Here is a 17,889-nt window from a genome sequence, read left to right on the forward strand (position 1 = left end):
AATTGTTTAGTAGCTACTATCTTGTCTCATCGCTACAACTCCCGTACGGGCTCGGGAGACATGAAGGTTGAAAGTCATGCATCCTCCGATACACAACTCAACGAAGCCGCACAGCGCCATCCAACCCGGAAGCCAGCCGCACCAATGTGTCGGAGGAAACACCGTGCAACCTTGGTTAGCGCGCACTGCGCCCAGCCCGCCACAGGGGTCGCTGGTGCGCGATGAGACAAGGATTTTCCTACCGGCCAAACCCTCCCTAACCCTCCCTAACCCGGGCGTCGCCCCACGGACCTCCCTGTCACGACAGAGCCTGGGCGCGAACCCAGAGTCTTTGGTGGCACAGCTGGCGCTGCAGCACCCTTAACCACCCTTAACCACTGCGCCACCCAGGAGGCCCCAATCGCCCACAATATTTAAGCTTTTTTTATCAAATGAATTAACCTCATACTCCTAATACACAATATTTGATATAGTAAAATTCTGTTCTCCTTTCTCCTCATACAAGTAGAAGCAGCATCATCAGGCTAATATAACTTGAGCACTCTAGTAGTGTTCGATGACCATGCATTATGACCACCGTCTCAGAGAAGTGTTTGGGCTAAGCACCTAATGTACAGAACAGTGAGACAACAGCGAGAGGTGCGCCAATGATGTTTGTGAATGTAGCACTTGATGTAAAAGACTTGCCTGGGTAATTAAGCAGAGTACATCTGGAGGCACCAATGTGTCCACGCAGAGAGTAATTCTAAGCAGGTCCGCATTGTTCTGCACTGAGTGGTCATATCTTGGGATCAGTTCAGTATGATTTATTTCAACAACATTAAAACATACATTTTTACAAAACCATCTCTCCAGATGAATGTTTATTTACTTCATCCCAAAAATGATTATAGATAACGCAAAAAAAAGTATATTACAGACTTGGATTTTTTTGTCCTCATTATGGCAGCATTTGAGAATACAACATGTGTCAGACACACGGTGGAACAGAAAAACTCATTTGAATAGATATAGCAAATACCTGTGTGAACGTAACAAACAGAAAGGCTGTAATGACTGCTGATTGTTTGTGTGTGAATGTGAGGACTCTTAATACGCTGGACACCTAAAGACGAGCATATGGAAACAGTGCAAAAACAAAACGATCCCTTTTATACTGGTAATTGTTTTAAATATTGAGTTGTTTGCCGTGCACAGACCATTCTTATGCAAAACTCAACATGTGTGAAAGGAGGGAGGGGGGGAGGGGGGGGGGGATCATAGGCTCAACAACACATTGTATAATACTGTATTTTATTTTTTTGCCATTTATATGCTGAATGTCCTGTTGAATGGATGTTGATGTTGCCACATTGTATCACACAGAAACCTGGCATCTAACTCCCTGGAGCATATCAGTTGGAAGGTGTTCCATTTTCTTCCCCTGCTCAACCTGTGAGTAAAACACCCCTCAGAACACCACTTCTGTACTCTCTTCAACTAGTCAACCTGTGACTGAAATATCAACTCAAAGATGGTCACTTTGTATGAGCAACATAGACCCCTTTCAATCTGTTTTGGAACTGATTGCAGAGAATTTTCAACACATATTTCACTGATGAATTATTTTCCATGTTGAGTTTTTACTCTCTATTCACTCCCCTCTTTCTTAAATTCTAGAATGTTCTATTTGCAGTGTGCGTCTTTGGTAATAACTACCTTGAATACTTTGTATAGTCCTTTAGAAAGAAGAAGAAGGTTTCACGATTGGGAGAACTTTCAGATTTAACAGACCAATTTTCTCTGTGTTCCCTTTCAGGGTTTTGAGGGACAACCCCCTTGAGTGCTCCTGTGATATCCATTGGCTGCAGCAATGGCAGCTTAACGACCACAGTGACCTTGACAACCAACCGCTACACTGCCTCTCCAATGGCCATGCCCGACGGTTGGACTCCTTAGTGATGGAGAATTGCAGTGAGTTGAATTGCTAGATTTTTACTCAGTTCAGAGATAAAAAAAAAATATGTTTTTACTTTATTATTACTAAGTAATATATGCATGAATAGCATATACACGTATAGTTCAATCACTGTAGAAGTAGTCTGACAAGGCTTTATTAGACTGTATTGCATTAGTGGCATTGCTGATTGGATTACTATTAAACACCATTATCAATATTAAGTACCCCGGTCCAGACCATAGATTTTCCAACCCATTCTTGGTCCATTGTTTTGCAGCTGTACCGGATGTCGCCATTGTCCATGCCAACACCAAGGTCCAGGAGGGGGGCAACCTGACATTTGTGTGTCAGGTGACAGGAGTGCCCGTGCCTGTAGTGAGGTGGCGCACGAATAAACTGCTATCTCGCTATACTGTACAGGTACTGAGTGATGATGTCACCTGGACATACTGATTGGGGAAAACCAGCTAGAATCAGTGTTTTTTTCTGAGATATTGCACAATGCACTTTTTGTTCCCCTTAATATGTCTAACATCTGTTAAAAGACAAACTCGAGTAACATGATCAGGGTCACAAAGGAAGGAAGGAAATATTCAGAACTACAAATAAAATAGTATTATGGTGTATTTAGGTTTCCTTATTGTGTACATTGTCATAACCCTTCAGACTCTCCTTGCATCTCAAATGTCTCCATGATTGTTGTGAACCCCTGTTGTCCTCTGCGTCTTGTTCCATCTGCAGGAGAGGTTCTGGGGCTCCACTTTGGAGCTGGAGCTGCAGCTGTGGAATATGTCTTCAGAAGACAACCTGCACAACTTGACCTGTGAGGCGGAGAACCGGGCCGGGCCTGGGGAAGAGAAAGTGACGTTGGACATTGAATGTAAGTGCCAATGAACTATTAAAGCTGTCAGGGTGTTGAAAGCTGAAAGACTCAGTGAGAGCTGTCATACTGCAATGAAAGCAGGAGAGGTAGAGAAAAATGGTGTCAATTTTCCTCTCGCAGCAATGTGTATAGCCAGAGATTTTTCCCCCAGAATGAAATACTTAGTATTAATAATTGTGGCAAAAAGTAAGCCCATCTTGTCACTTTGCTTTAACATGCCACAGGTCTTTCGTTTTGATGATTATTATCAGCTGTCACTCAATAATACATTAGTACAGTGTCAATTTTAGCATGTAAATCTTGGTAGAGCAATTTTTTTATTTTAAAAAAAATTAAGCATACCAGCAAAGCCACTACACAACAGTAAACAATACATTACTTTCACTATAACGGGGACAAACGATACCAACAAAATGTCTTCTGTCCAAACAGCAGAATTGTCTTTCCAGCGCAATGGAGTGAATCCTTACCCCACTACACCTGGCTATCAGCAGAGCCTTGTCTGGCAGCAAAATAATTAATTCAGCCTCATTTACTGACTTTTTAAAACCATAGCTGTTGTGGCTGACTTGCTTGAAAACTAATGTGGTTTCTACTGACAATTGAGATGTACAAACTATGGCATAAAGGGACGACAAGCGGATAAGAGGCCATCCATAAATTTGATTAAGACATTAACAAGCCAGCTAAGACGGACGTTGTCAACATAACTATTTGTTCAGCACTTTTGAAATGTACAGCGACAGAATTCAGAACATGGGTAGTTCTTAGAGTATTCTCTCTGTACAACAACTCAGAACAGTAGGATACATAAACGGGACATATGCATGTGCATTCTGAAAGTATTCAGACACCTTTACTTTTTCCACATTTTGTTACATTACAGCCTTAGTCTAAAATTGACTTTACTCATCAATCTACACACAATATTTTATTTATTTATTTAACCTATATTTAACTAGACAAGTCAGTTAAAGAACAAATTCATATTTACAATGACGGCCTAGGAACAGTGGGTTAACTGCCTTGTTCAGGGGTAGAACGACAGATTCTTACCTTGTCAGCTCAGGGATTCAATCTAGCAAACTTTCAGATACTGGCCCAAGGCTCTAACCACTAGGCTACCTGCCTCCCCATAATAGCCCATAATGACAGAGCAAAAACGGTTTTACATTTTTGCACATTTATAAAAAGAAAATAACTGAAATATCACATTTACATAAGTATTCGGACCCTTTACTCAGTACATTGTTGAAGCACATTTGGCAGAGATTACAGCCTCAGGTCTTCTTGGGTATGAAGCTACAATCGTGACACCCCTTGTATTTGGGGAGTTTCTCCCATTCTTCTCTGCAGATCTTCTCAAGCTCTGTCAGGTTGGATGGATAGTGTCGCTGCACAGCTTCTTTCAGGTCTCCAGAGATGTTTGATTGGGTTCAAGTCTGGGCTCTGGCTGGGTCACTCAAGGACATTCAGAGACTTGTCCCGAAGTCACTCCAGCATTGTCTTGGCTGTGCCCCAGTCTGAAGTCCTGAGCACTCTGGAACAGGCTTTCTGTACATTGCTCCATTCATCTTTCCCTCGATCCTGACGAGTCTCCCAGTCCCTACTGCTGAAAAACATCCCCACAGCATGATGCTGCCACCACCATGCTTCACCGTAGGGATGGTGCAGGTTTCCTCGGGATGTGATGCTTGGAATTCAAGCCAAAGTGTTCAATCTTGGTAACATCAGACCAGAGAATCTTGTTTCTCATGGTCAGAGTCCTTTTGGTGCCTCTTGGCAAACTCCAAGCGGGCTGTCCTGCATTCTACTGAGGAGGGCTTTCATATGGCCACTCTACCATAAAGGCCTGGTTGGTGGAGTGCTACAGAGATGGTTGTCCTTCTGGAAGGTTCTCCCATCTCCACAGAGGAACTCTGGAGCTATGTCAGAGTGATCATCAGGTTTTTGGTCACCTCCCTGACCAAGGCCCTTCTCCACTGATTGCTCAGTTTGGCAGGGCGGCCAGCTCTAGGAAGAGTCTTGGAGGTTCCAAACTTCTTCCATTTAAGAATGATGGATGCCACTGTGTCCTTGTGGATCTTCAATGCTGTAGAAATGATTTTGGTACTCCTTCCCAGATCTGTGCCTCAACAAAATCCTGTCTTGAACCTCTAAGGACAATTCCTTTGACCTCATGGCTTGGTTTTTGCTGAAATATAAATACATATAAGTCAGAAGTTTACATACACTTAGGTTGGAGTCATTAAAACTTGTTTTTCAGCCACTCCACACATTTCTTGTTAACAAACTATAGTTTTGGCAATTCGGTTAGGATATCTACTTTGTGCATGACACAAGTAATTTTTCCAACAATTGTTGACAGACAGATTATTTCACTTATACTTCACTGTATCACAATTCCAATGGGTCAGAATATTACATACACTAAGTTGACTGTGCCTTTAAACAGCTTGGAAAATTCGAGAAAATTATGTCATGGCTTTAGATGCTTCTGATAGGCTAATTGACATAAATTGAATCAATTGGAGGTGTACCTCTGGATGTATTTCAAGGCCTACCTTCAACCGCTGTGCCTCTTTGCTTGACATCATGGGAAAATCAAAAGAAATCAGCCAAAAAACATTTTAGACCTCCACAAGTCTGGTTCATCCTTGGGAGAAATGTCCAAACGCCTGAAGTTATCACGTTCATCTGTACAAACAATAGTATGCAAGTATAAACACCATAGGACCACGCAGCCGTCATACCGGTCAGGAAGGAGACGCGTTCTGTCTCCTAAAGATGAACGTACTTTGGTGTGAAAAGTGCAAATCAATTCCAGAACAACAACAAAAGACCTTGTGAAGATGATGGAAGAAGCGAGTACAAAAGCATCTATATACACAGTGAAATGAGTCCTATATCGACATAACCTGAAAGGCCGCTCAGCAAGGAAGAAGTCACTGCTCCAAAACAGCCATAAAAATGCCAGACTACAGTTTGCAACTGCAAATGGGGACAAAGATCGTACTTTTTGGAGAAAAGTCCTCTGGTCTGATGATACAAAAATAGAACTGTTTGGCCATAATGACCATCGTTATGTTTGGAGGAAAAAGGGGGAGGCTTGCAAGCCGAAGAACACCATCCCAACCGTGAAGCATGGGGGTGGCAGCATCATGTTGTGGGGGTGCTTTGCTGCAGGAGGGACTGGTGCACTTCACAAAATAGATGGCATCATGAGGTAGGAAAATTATGTGTATATATTGAAGCAACATCTCAAGACATCAGTCAGGAAGTTAAAGCTTGGTCGCAAATGGGTTTTCCAAATGAACAATGACCCCAAGCATACTTCCAAAGTTGTTGCAAAATGGCTTAAGGACATCAAAGTCAAGGTATTGGAGTGGCCATCACAAAGCCCTGACCTCAATCCTATAGAAAGTTTGTGGGCAAAACTGAAAAAGCGTGTGCGCGCAAGGAGGCCTACAAGCCTGACTCAGTTACACCAGCTATGTCGGGAGGAATGGGCCAAAATTCACCCAACTTATTGTGGGAAGCTTGTGGAAGACTACCTGAAACGTTTGCCCTAAGTAAAACAATTTAAAGGCAATGCTACCAAATACTAATTGAGTGTATGTAAACTTCTGACCCACTGGGAATGTGATGAAAGAGATAAAAACTTTTAAAAATCATTCTCTCTAATATTATTCTGACATTTCACACAGGGAATTTTTACTGGGATTAAATGTCAGGAATTGTGAAAAACTGAGTTTGAATGTATTTGGCTAAGTTCTATGTAAACTTCTGACTTCAACTGTACATATATATACAGTACCAGTCAAAAGTTTGGATACACCTACTCATTCCAGAGTTTTTCTTTATTTTTACTATTTTCTACATTGTAGAATAATAGTGAAGACATCTTAAGTATGAAAAAACACATATGGAATCATGTAGTAACCAAGAAATTATTAAACAAATCCAAATATATTTTATATTTGAGATTCTTCAAAGTAGCCACCCTTTGCCTTGATGACAGCTTTGCACACCCTTATCACTTTCTCAACCAGCTTCATGAGGTAGTCACCTGGAATTTGTTTCAATGAACAGGTGTGCCTTGTTAAAAGTTAATTTCTTTCCTTCTTAATGCGTTTGAGCAAATCAGTTGTGTTGTGGCAAGGCAGGGGTGGTATACAGAAGATAGCCCTATTTGCTAAAAGACCAAGTCCGTATTATGGCAAGAACAGCTCAGATAAGCAAAGAGAAACAACAGTCCATCATTACTTTAAGACATGTAGGTCAGTCAATACGGAACATTTCAAAAACGTTTAAAGTTTCTTCAAGGACTGTCGCAAAACCCATCAAGCGCAATGATGAAACTGGCTCTCATAAGGACCGCCACAGGAAAGGAAGACCCAGAGTTACCTCTGCTGCAGATGATAATTTCATTAGAGTTACCAACCCCAGAAATTGCAGCCCAAATAAATGCTTCACAGAGCTCAAGTAACAGACACATCTCAACATCAACTGTTCAGAGGAGACTGTGTGAATCAGGCCTTCATGGTCGAATTGCTGCAAAGCAACCACTACTAAAGGACACCAATAAGAAGAAGATACTTGCATTGGCCAAGTAACATGAGCAATGGACAATAGACTGGTGGAAATCTGTTCCATCCTCCGTGTCTTTGTGAGATGCAGAGCAGGTGAACAGATGATCTCCTCGTGTGTGGTTCCTACCATTAAGCATTGATGAGGAGGTGTAATGGTGTAGGAGTGCTTTGCTGGTGACACTGTCTTTGATTTACTTAGAATGTAAGGCATACTTAACCAGCATGGCTACCACACCATTCTGCAGTGATACACCTTCCCATCTGGTTTGGGCTTAGTGAGACTATTACTTGTTTTTCAACAGGACAATGATCCAACACACCTCAAAGGCTGTGTAAGGGCTATTTGACCAAGAAGAGGGATGGAGTTCTGCATCAGATGACCTGGCCTCCACAATCACCTGACCTCAACCCAATTGAGATGGTTTGGGATGAGTTGGACCGCAGAGTGAAGGAAAAGCAGCCAACAAGTGCTCAGCATATATGGGAATTCCTTCAAGACTGTTGGGAAAGCATTCCAGGTGAAGCTGGTTGAGAGAATGCCAAGAGTGTGCAAAGCTGTCATCCAAGCAAAGGGTGGCTACTTTGAAGAATCTCAGATCTAAAATATATTTTGCACTTTTTTTGGTTATTACATGATTCCATATGTGTTATTTCATAGTTTTGATATCTTCACTATTATTCTACAATGTAGAAAATAGTAGAAATAAAGAAAAACCCTTGAATGAGTAGGTGTGTCCAAACTTTTGACTGGTACTGTATATGTATATATTTCTTTGTTAAACAGGTGGGGCTCAAAACTGGTGACTCTGCCCCACCTTCCCTGAATGATGGATAGCCACTGCATTAGTTATACATCACTGTAACGTTACATTAGTGATGCGTTATATTTATTGTCCCATTTTTCTCATGTATCAACCATACATGGACAAAGACCTCAAACAGATGACAGTACAAAACAGACATCTGATTATAGAAGATACATTATACTGTCAGAGACTGTGGTTTTGCCTTAGCCCAGCTTTTCTACTGAAAAATATCTGAATTGCAGCAAACTGTGGTCCCACAGAAGAGAGTGCGTCAATGCATTAGCAATACATTACAGAAAATATTGGCCAAACAATATCATTTCACCAACTCAGTGACACTCGTTGGAAAATAAAGCCCAAAAAGAGTTGCAGCCAAGTGCATGAGCATCGAGGGACAGTTAATGAATGTAGGGAGGAAAATAGGTTGATAAGCGTGGTAAGATTCGATAAGAGCCCCGGCTAATGGACTTCTCCCTCCTACTCCGGAACACAGTATTGGTCCGGAGTGATTGGCAGCATGTAAGTGCGTTAGCGCGGCTAATCTATCAACATCAGTCCCCCTGGTGGATGGACACTCATTAACCGCTAGCCTTTAATTACCCTTAATTAGCTCCCCGATCAGCAGGGTGTTTACAGCCAGGGCTCTGCTCTGCTGAGTGGCTGGTCTGACCACTTCCTGGGATTCAAGCGATTGGTGCTGCAGAGGCAGCATCCGTTCAGTAATATATATCGAATTAACTTGCTTGGGAAAAGGTTTTTCAAAATGAAAATATAGACTACACCCTAGAAATCGATAGCAAGAATCAATCAAACAAGTCTAATCTACGAAGAAAACGTTGAACAGTTAACTATAATTTAGTCTTTCATTTCAGACAGAGTTCAACAAAACTCATATTGTGCTCTTTTCTAACCCACAATAAAGAAATGGACATTAAATCATACCTGATGGGTTGTGGTAATTGTGCTGAGTGTGCAAATGTTTGCCATCCATGACTGTCTTTAGCATCCCTTTTCAGAGATAATCTAGAGGAAAGAGACAAATGCCTCGGTATCCCCTTAGCACAGCATTTTCTGCAGTAGGGTCATAGGTTAAAAGCAGTGGAATGGTCGGTGTAAATTGTCAGAGAGAGGGGTCTCTCTGCATTAGCATAGTCTTCGATCTAAAGAAGCCATTTCCTGTAGCTTCTTGTCGGCTCCGTGCTTCCAGGTAGCTCTTGTGGTTAGGGGCCCTAACAAAACCTGGATTCATTATTCATACCAGGTCAACAGGTTGACAGTGTAGATGGAGAACATCGATTCATGGAAACGCATAGGAGGAACCTATAGGTCACTTGGATGAGGCTGTACCTTCTATTGACCAACCAATAACTTTGTCTGAAACAGGTTGGATGTGGTAAACTGAAAATTCAGCACAAATAAATAATTTATGTGTAGATAACTAGGGTTATAGCTTTGTGTATAATTATTTCAGCTAAACGTGATCTCATTCTAATATCATGTTCAATAATTTACACACATTTTATTGTAAACATTTTTGAGGTTCTGAATTAAGAAATAGCCTTTGTTTCACCTTGTCTCCTTACCCATTCACACAACCTAACGGACCACATCTCATGTCTTCCATCCAGTTCCAGCCAAAATCATATTCCTGCACAACGCCGAGCAACAGCACCACTGGTGCTTCCCCTTTAAGGTGGACGGGAACCCTGAGCCAACCATCCGCTGGCTTTTCAACGGCTCCGACCTGACCGAGGGCCTCTACACCTACACACAGTTCATTCCTGACTCGGACGACGGCTCTGTGAAGCACGGTTGTCTATTTCTCAACAAGCCCACGCACCTGAACAACGGCCTCTACACCATCATCGTGGGGAACAGACTGGGCGTGGACCAAGCCACGGCCACCGGAAAGTTCATGGACAACCCCTTTGACCCCTTTGATCCTGAGGGCATCATCCCAGGTGATTGTCTGAAATGAAAGGTCATAGAATTAGGAATTATAATAATAATAGTAATTTAATAGGATCTCTATGATACTGATCCTCACTATTCACCAACTCGTGTTATATTAGATACAGTCTCATGTGCTTGCATGTACAGTATGTACTGTGTACTTAGTCTAAATTTGTCATCCTCTCCTCTTTTTCTTCATGCCAGTCCTTGAAGAAAGTGATCCACGTAAGCCTCTTGAATGTTATTTTGACAGCGATTATTACCTGGTAGAAACAGATAACTTCCTAAACTGTACCTAACGAGAACAAAAAATAGTTATCACGAGTAGTAGAGTGTAAATTACCCAGGATTTTGCTTTCATATACTCCACTTTTCTTTTAATACACTGTGTGTCAGTGTCTTGCATACTTTATGTGTGGTTATCATGGCGATTTGTGAGCAACGATCCATCATTAATGATTCCCTTTCTGCTCCCTCCAGTTCCCACCAACAAATCTAATGAGGATGTCACTGAGAACCTGGAGAGCAGAGTGTTTGGGGTGAGACGCCATTCAATGGGTCTGAAACATAGTAATAATATAACATACACTATGGAAAGCTAATGTTTTAGCAAATGTTATGTTATGCTAGGCTATGTTGATGCTAATTATGTTTATGTGCAGGTGTCGGTGGCAGTGGGTCTGGCTGTGTTTGCTTGCACCTTCCTCCTCATTATGGTACTGGTCATCAACAAGTGTGGCCAGCAGTCCAAGTTTGGTATTCACCGTAAGTGACACACTCTATTATGCGCTGTGTTTCAAATACCACAGTCGTGTCTGTTATTTTGCACAAAGTATAATCTCCTATGCTCACAGGGGTAATAGTAAGCAACACGTTACCTTGGTTTTCATAGAAGACAGCTATGAAACAACCTGAGATGGGTTTGCTGTTCTCAAAACCCCTCAATTGTTAGAAAGTGAAGGGTTGAGACTGAATTCTGACATGTCCCTGTCTGGAGCATTCAATACGAGACAACCCCAGGAGAAAATGACATTTTGCCAACGGTAAAGACTCTGAAAACGCATATCCATTCCAAACTGAAACAACCAAAAGCCAGCGACAATGCCAACTCATTTTTTTCATTATCACTTTGGAATGGCCAATAGTTCCGCAGCAAGCATTGTATTCCTCTCTGAAAGTGATTCACATGAGGCCAGGCAATATAGGGTTTCCTCCAGGCTGTAACTTTGCACACTGTCAGCCCAACAGCTCGGTTAGAGTGCCTTAATTACAGCAGTGAACGGTGTCAGGAGCCCCTAGCTGCAGCGTTGGCCATTAAAGAAGACTGATGGAGGCCAGCTAGGCATGATAGGTCCTCTCGGACCCCCCCCAGAAAGTGCCTAAGTGGACCTGATTGCCTAAGTGGGCCCCCCTACTGGCCAACTCGTTTCCCCTCCACCATTTTCTATCAAGGGCTCTGGGGGTTCTGTGGTTTTCTCGTTGAGTGGGTTTTGCAATTGTTAATACTGTCTGCAGAAAATACAGTAGTTGCTTACTGTTCTGATGTCCATTTTCCAACATTTTCTTTGTTGCTGAACAATGCATCCATAAATTGCTGAAAAATAAATGGTTGCACCACATTCACGTCTCTCTCTCTCTCTCTCTCTCTCTCTCTCTCTCTCTCTCTCTCTCTCTCTCTCTCTCTCTCTCTCTCTCTCTCTCTCTCTCTCTCTCTCTCTCTCTCTCTCTCTCTCTCTCTCTCTCTCTCTCTCTCTCTCTCTCTCTCTCTCTCTCTCTCTCTCTCTCTCTCTCTCTCTCTCTCTCTCTCTCTCTCTCTCTCTCTCTCTCTCTCTCTCTCTCTCTCTCTAGGTTCATCTGTCTTGGGAACAGAGGATGATCTTGCTGTTTCACTGCGTTTCATGAACTTAGGGGCGAGCCCTCCTTCCTCTGATGACTCTGGGATGTCCAGCTTTGTGGAGAACCCCCAGTACTTCTGTGGCATTTTCAAAGACAAAGACATGTGTGAGTGTAATCGGAATACAACTAGGGAGTGGATGTGTGCTAACTTCATTATGATTGCATTTAACATGCTGTGTCTACCATGTTTTCCCATAGATAAAGTTGTTAATCCTACACTGTTTTACAAGGCCCAATGTTGAAAGCCTTTCTCTGTGTGTACAGGTGTGCAGCACATCAAAAGACAGGACATAGTTCTGAAGTGGGAACTGGGTGAGGGGGCGTTTGGCAAAGTCTACCTGGCAGAGTGTGCCAACCTCAGTCCGGACAGTGACAAAATGCTGGTGGCCATCAAGGTATGCATGAGACGGCCATCCATTTACACACTTTCAGAGGTGCATTACGTTAAGTTTAGACCTCCTAAACATGACGATGCCATATCCTCCCATGACTGTGTTTCTCTGTGGTCAGACTCTGAAGGATGCCAACGAGTCGACCCGGCAGGACTTCCAGAGAGAGGCTGAGCTGCTCACAGTCCTCCAGCACCAGAACATCGTTCGCTTCTATGGAGTGTGTACAGATGGCGAGCCACTGGCGATGGTGTTTGAATACATGAGACATGGAGACCTCAACCGCTTCCTCAGGTATGGAAAAGAAACACAACCACATACTTAAACCCCACAGGGATAACCTCCATGCCTACCTTTCCCTGTTAGCCTTTATTCCTTAGCTTCAGCATGGTAACTATTTAGAAGCTGAGGGTTTTGTTCTGACATCACTGCGTAGTTGTGTCCACTGCTCTTCAGCAAAGCCACTTAATTTATCTTGATGAGCCACACAAATACAACCTTTTCTAAGCCAAGCCACACTTGTAGACACCATCGTCCTCACCGCTCTGCAGTGTTGTGTTCCCAAGACAACAACCCACTTGGGGTGGACCACATGGACCAATAGTGTGTTGCAGTGGTTAAGGACACTTAGTTGTGGGAGTGCCAAATCATTTCTGTGATCTGGGACGACTGAATATGTGATCTTAGATGCATTTTGGATACCACATAATTGATGATGTCCACGTCGACCGCAGAACCTATCGTAGCCTGTCGACACTCTGAAGTTCTAAAGGCAAGTCTGCGCCGACATGGATGCGGGAGAGATGTTCACTGAGCACTCAGATAGAGCATCATGTTGATACTGTAGATGACCGCTCATGCTGCACCTGGGACGTACTCTGAGACACCATTGGAACAGACATAGACAGTGTATGTCTGCCACTGCCAGGTGTCCAGTGGGGCCAGACTGGGAATGGAGACTCGATGCGCACACAGACACAGCCCACACTATCCATATTCATGGATAGATGGAAATTGCATTTCCAAGCAGACAGAATGGATGTGTGTCTCTTGGCCTATGAGGCAGCTGCTCGTCTACCCTACCACCTGCCTGTTAAACTAATAGTGAAAGAATAGATAACTTCCTGCATGTGACACATTTCTATTAGGATTGATGGACACATCGAGGAGCTTATTGGGAGTGAGCTACAAGTCAGAGTGGGTGGGGTGGATGTGATATTGAGAGAAACTGTGGAACGTTTGAAGAATACAGCTAGAATAAGGCTAATCAAATTATTCGAAATGAATGCAAGGCATATAACAAGCCTTATGTTTCCTATTAACCATCTTGTTAAGTTGTTTTGGTATGGCTTGGTCTCTAGCTGACGGCCTCTATTACACTTAAAGGATCTCATATACAGTGGGGAGAACAAGTATTTGATACACTGCCGATTTTGCAGGTTTTCCTACTTACAAAGCATGTAGAGGTCTGTAACTTTTATCATAGGTACACTTCAACTGTGAGAGACGGAATCTAAAACAAAAATCCAAAAAATCACATTGTATGATTTTTAAGTAATTAATTTGCATTTTATTGCATGACATAAGTATTTGATAAATCAGAAAAGCAGAACTTAATATTTGGAACATAAATCTTTGTTTGCAATTACAGAGATCATACGTTTCCTGTAGTTCTTGCTCACACTGCAGCAGGGATTTTGGCCCACTCCTCCATACAGACCTTCTTCAGATCCTTCAGGTTTTGAGGCTGTCGCTGGGCAATACGGACTTTCAGCTCCCTCCAAAGATTTTCTATTGGGTTCAGGTCTGGAGACTGGCTAGGCCACTCCAGGACCTTGAGATGCTTCTTGCGGAGCCACTCCTTAGTTGCCCTGGCTGTGTGTTTCAGGTCGTTGTCATGCTGGAAGACCCAGCCACGACCCATCTTCAATGCTCTTACTGAGGCAAGGAGGTTGTTGGCCAAGATCTCGCGATACATGGCCCCATCCATCCTTCCCTCAATACGGTGCAGTCGTCCTGACCCCTTTGCAGAAAACCATCCCCAAAGAATGATATTTCCTATGATTTTCTACTTAAAAATCATACAATGTGATTTTCTGGATTTTTGTTTTAGATTCCGTCTCTCACAGTTGAAGTGTACCTATGATAAAAATTACAAACCTCTACATGCTTTGTAAGTAGGAAAACCTGCAAAATCGGCAGTGTATCAAATACTTGTTCTCCCCACTGTATGTCCAACATGTTCCATCTGCAGATTGCATGCAGTAATCACCCATCTGGTTACTGTATGTTGATATTGCATCGCTAGGTTGGTGCAAAAGTTAATGCGTCGAAGGACCAATCCAAAGCTTAAATTTATCTGGTAGAACTGGGCCCATATCACAAAGTGTCTCAGAGTAGGAGCGCTGATCCAGGATCAGGTCTCCAGGTCCATATATTCATTATGATCAAAAAGGCTTTATGATCCTATATTAACACTACTCTGAGACTCTGTGAATAAGGGTCCTTATTGACGTCAGCCAAAGTATGTCTCATGCCGTTCACCCAAAAGCCTGTAAAACTCTAAAGGCCGTGACCTCTCCTCCTCCTGTCCACCAGGGCGCACGGTCCAGACGCCCATATCCTGGAGGAGGTGAAGATGCCCCCGCTGGGCCAGCTCACTCTTCCCCAGATGCTGAACATCGCCGCCCAGATCGCCTCAGGCATGGTCTACCTGGCCTCCCTTCACTTTGTGCACCGGGACCTGGCCACACGAAACTGCCTGGTGGGAGATATGGGAGAGGGTCTGATGGTCAAGATAGGAGACTTTGGCATGTCCCGGGACATCTACAGCACAGACTACTACAGGGTAAAGGTGGAAGTAGTGAAATACTTTTTTAGGGTGGGGATTTGTCATGTAACATTTCATTGTCATGTAACATTTCACAAAGTAGTATATCCAACTCTATGTACAAAAAATACATATTGATATTTTCAATGTATAGGCTTATCGCATATGAAGTAGCATGGTACATCTGAGGATCATAATCATTGTCATATTAATTAGAATTCTATAAATGTACAATTGAATGACCATTGACCTCACTCCTGTCAGGTGGGTGGGCGTACGATGCTTCCTATTCGCTGGATGCCCCCGGAAAGCATCATGTACAGGAAGTTCACCACGGAGAGTGATATCTGGAGCTTTGGAGTGGTCCTCTGGGAGATCTTCACCTATGGGAAACAGCCCTGGTACCAGCTCTCCAACAGCGAGGTAAGGAACTGGGCACTGGGTAGGAAGCAACATGGGGTTGGCAGATTATTGCCTAGTGGTTAGAGCATTGGGCCAGGTAGCCTAGCGGTTAGAGTGTTGGGCCAGTAACCAAAAGGTTGCTGGATTAAATCCCTGAGCTGACAAGGTAAAAATATGTTGTTCTGCCACAGGGCAAGGCAGTTAACCCACAATTCCCTGGGTGCTGTGGATGTCGATTATGGCAGCCCCCCGCACCTCTCTGATTCAGAGGGGTTGGGTGAAATGCGGAAGATGCATTCATTTGTACAACTGACTAGGTATTCCCCTTTTCCTGAAAGAGTGCTCGTTTGAATCCCTGAGCTGACAAGGTGAAGAATCTGTTGATATGCCGCTGAGCAACGCTCATTTCTCCAGGTGTTGTTCATAGTGGCAGATCCTGGCTGTGACCCTATTCTCTGATGGTGTCTCAGGGAGAGTGGGATATGCAAAACCACATTTCCAATTCACACGTGAAATAGGACAAATATAAGCACCTATCTTTTTCTCGTGGCATCTTTGTATTGGTGATAAAAACCTTCTAAATTCATAGTAATAATTAAGTAGATATAACTCTGCTGTCTAGTTGTGTTGAGTAATGGAACAGTGTCCAGGAAAAGTGTAAATACTGTACCACATCATCATTCAGCCAGTGGATAGAGGGTGTTTGATCATAGAGGGAGACTAGAGCACTAGGATTTCCCGTCTGCTATACAGTCAATCAATGACTTCATAGTAATCATGGTGGACCCAGTCCAACCCTTTTCGGTTGCATCCCAAGAAGTGGACTCTGTCCTGACCGCAACTGCACCATTATGGACTAGAACTCTCTTCCTTTCAAGTGGAGGGTAGATCACTTTTCCCTTCCACTCAATTCTAATCTCATTGGCTCTCATATTTGCCCAGGGCCAATAACGTTTAACCTTGTTAACTTAATCCTTCCCGGCCAATGATAGACGTGTGTAATTATCATGTCGTCTAATTAGGGTAGGCAGGGATAAATCATCCCAAACACTCCATCCACTGTAGGTCTGAGATAAGGAGAGGGGCGGCCATCTTGGAAAGTCACTATACATTTTTGTTCACATAAGGTTCTGAGAACCTTATGTTTCTTAGAGCTCGGTGAGAGTGTGGTTGTCCTATGGTTATTATGCATACAACCTTCCCACAACTTTCTGGGAATGGTGCAGGATTTGCTTTGCTTTGAAACATTCTGAGCACATTTAAGAAACTTGACAAAAAACAGTATTTTCTTGGTGTTTCATTGCTTTAACAGAACGTTTCCTAAAAGATAGACTGAAATTACAAAAATGAATAGCTTTGTTTAAGTAAAAAAACATGGCATGCAAGCTCCATCCTGGTAGTGCAGTGGACTTATTCCATGGCTGAAGAACAGAAGATCATTGGTTTGAATCTCACTGACGCTGTGCCACAATAAAAAATAAATATGTTTACATGATTAATGCCTAAGCAAATTAATTTCCATGTGTCCTATCTGTGCTTGGAGTTCAAAACAATGATTCTAAGCTAGCAGTCTTATTGGAACTCAGAACGTTATTTAATTACCTTCAAATAACCTATCATTTCCGTTCTCAGAACGTTAATAAAACCTCAGAGGAAACTTTCAGGAAACTATAGTATAATGTTCTCAGAACTTAAAAATGAACATTCCCAGAACAGGAAAAATGATCACTTCAAATCTCAGAACGTTACTGGTCAGGAAATGTATGGCTTCGTTCCCAGAAACAATGGGAACCCAAAAACGCACATTCCCACAACTTCCAAGGAACCAAATGTGCTAGTTGGGTATTATAGCATGATGAGGTTCCGTGCTGACAGGTCTCTTCAGTTCATTGGATTAGGTCAGGGATATTGAACTCTTTAAAAGGGTTAAGTCGCTGGCTCTTTATGTGATGTGGGGCCAAGGGCAGTCCTTGAATGTGAATCGACATAGCGGAATTCAGTACTTGACAGTGATAAATGCATCGAGCCATGCCAAGTGTAAGAATGTGTGAATTTGACCATTTCTGATGAATACTGTTCCATTGTTTTGCAAGATCACCAGTTTATTAGAGGCAACATATTTGGTTCTCACAGAATGTTCTCCAGAATTGTACAGAAGTTGTCAACTCATCTTGACAACTCCACTTATTGTTCTTATCT

General features: G+C 42.8%; 1 protein-coding gene across 1 annotated transcript in view; it reads left to right on the forward strand.

Moving 5' to 3' along the window:
• The window catches only part of LOC110503966 (high affinity nerve growth factor receptor), a 30,745-nt gene that overhangs the window by 9,837 nt on the left and 3,019 nt on the right, over positions 1-17,889 (forward strand). The window contains exons 4-16 of the mRNA XM_036973032.2: positions 1,366-1,434; positions 1,799-1,953; positions 2,217-2,359; positions 2,681-2,819; positions 9,849-10,181; positions 10,378-10,398; positions 10,654-10,712; positions 10,836-10,938; positions 12,022-12,174; positions 12,334-12,464; positions 12,580-12,752; positions 15,057-15,306; positions 15,553-15,711. Of these exons, the coding sequence (XP_036828927.2) occupies positions 1,366-1,434; positions 1,799-1,953; positions 2,217-2,359; positions 2,681-2,819; positions 9,849-10,181; positions 10,378-10,398; positions 10,654-10,712; positions 10,836-10,938; positions 12,022-12,174; positions 12,334-12,464; positions 12,580-12,752; positions 15,057-15,306; positions 15,553-15,711 (1,888 nt within the window). The remainder of the gene's footprint in view (positions 1-1,365; positions 1,435-1,798; positions 1,954-2,216; positions 2,360-2,680; positions 2,820-9,848; positions 10,182-10,377; positions 10,399-10,653; positions 10,713-10,835; positions 10,939-12,021; positions 12,175-12,333; positions 12,465-12,579; positions 12,753-15,056; positions 15,307-15,552; positions 15,712-17,889) is intronic.

Source organism: Oncorhynchus mykiss, chromosome 3 (genome assembly GCF_057628025.1).
Source record: "Oncorhynchus mykiss isolate SJ-2025 chromosome 3, ASM5762802v1, whole genome shotgun sequence".
Classification (NCBI taxonomy): Eukaryota; Metazoa; Chordata; class Actinopteri; order Salmoniformes; family Salmonidae; genus Oncorhynchus; species Oncorhynchus mykiss.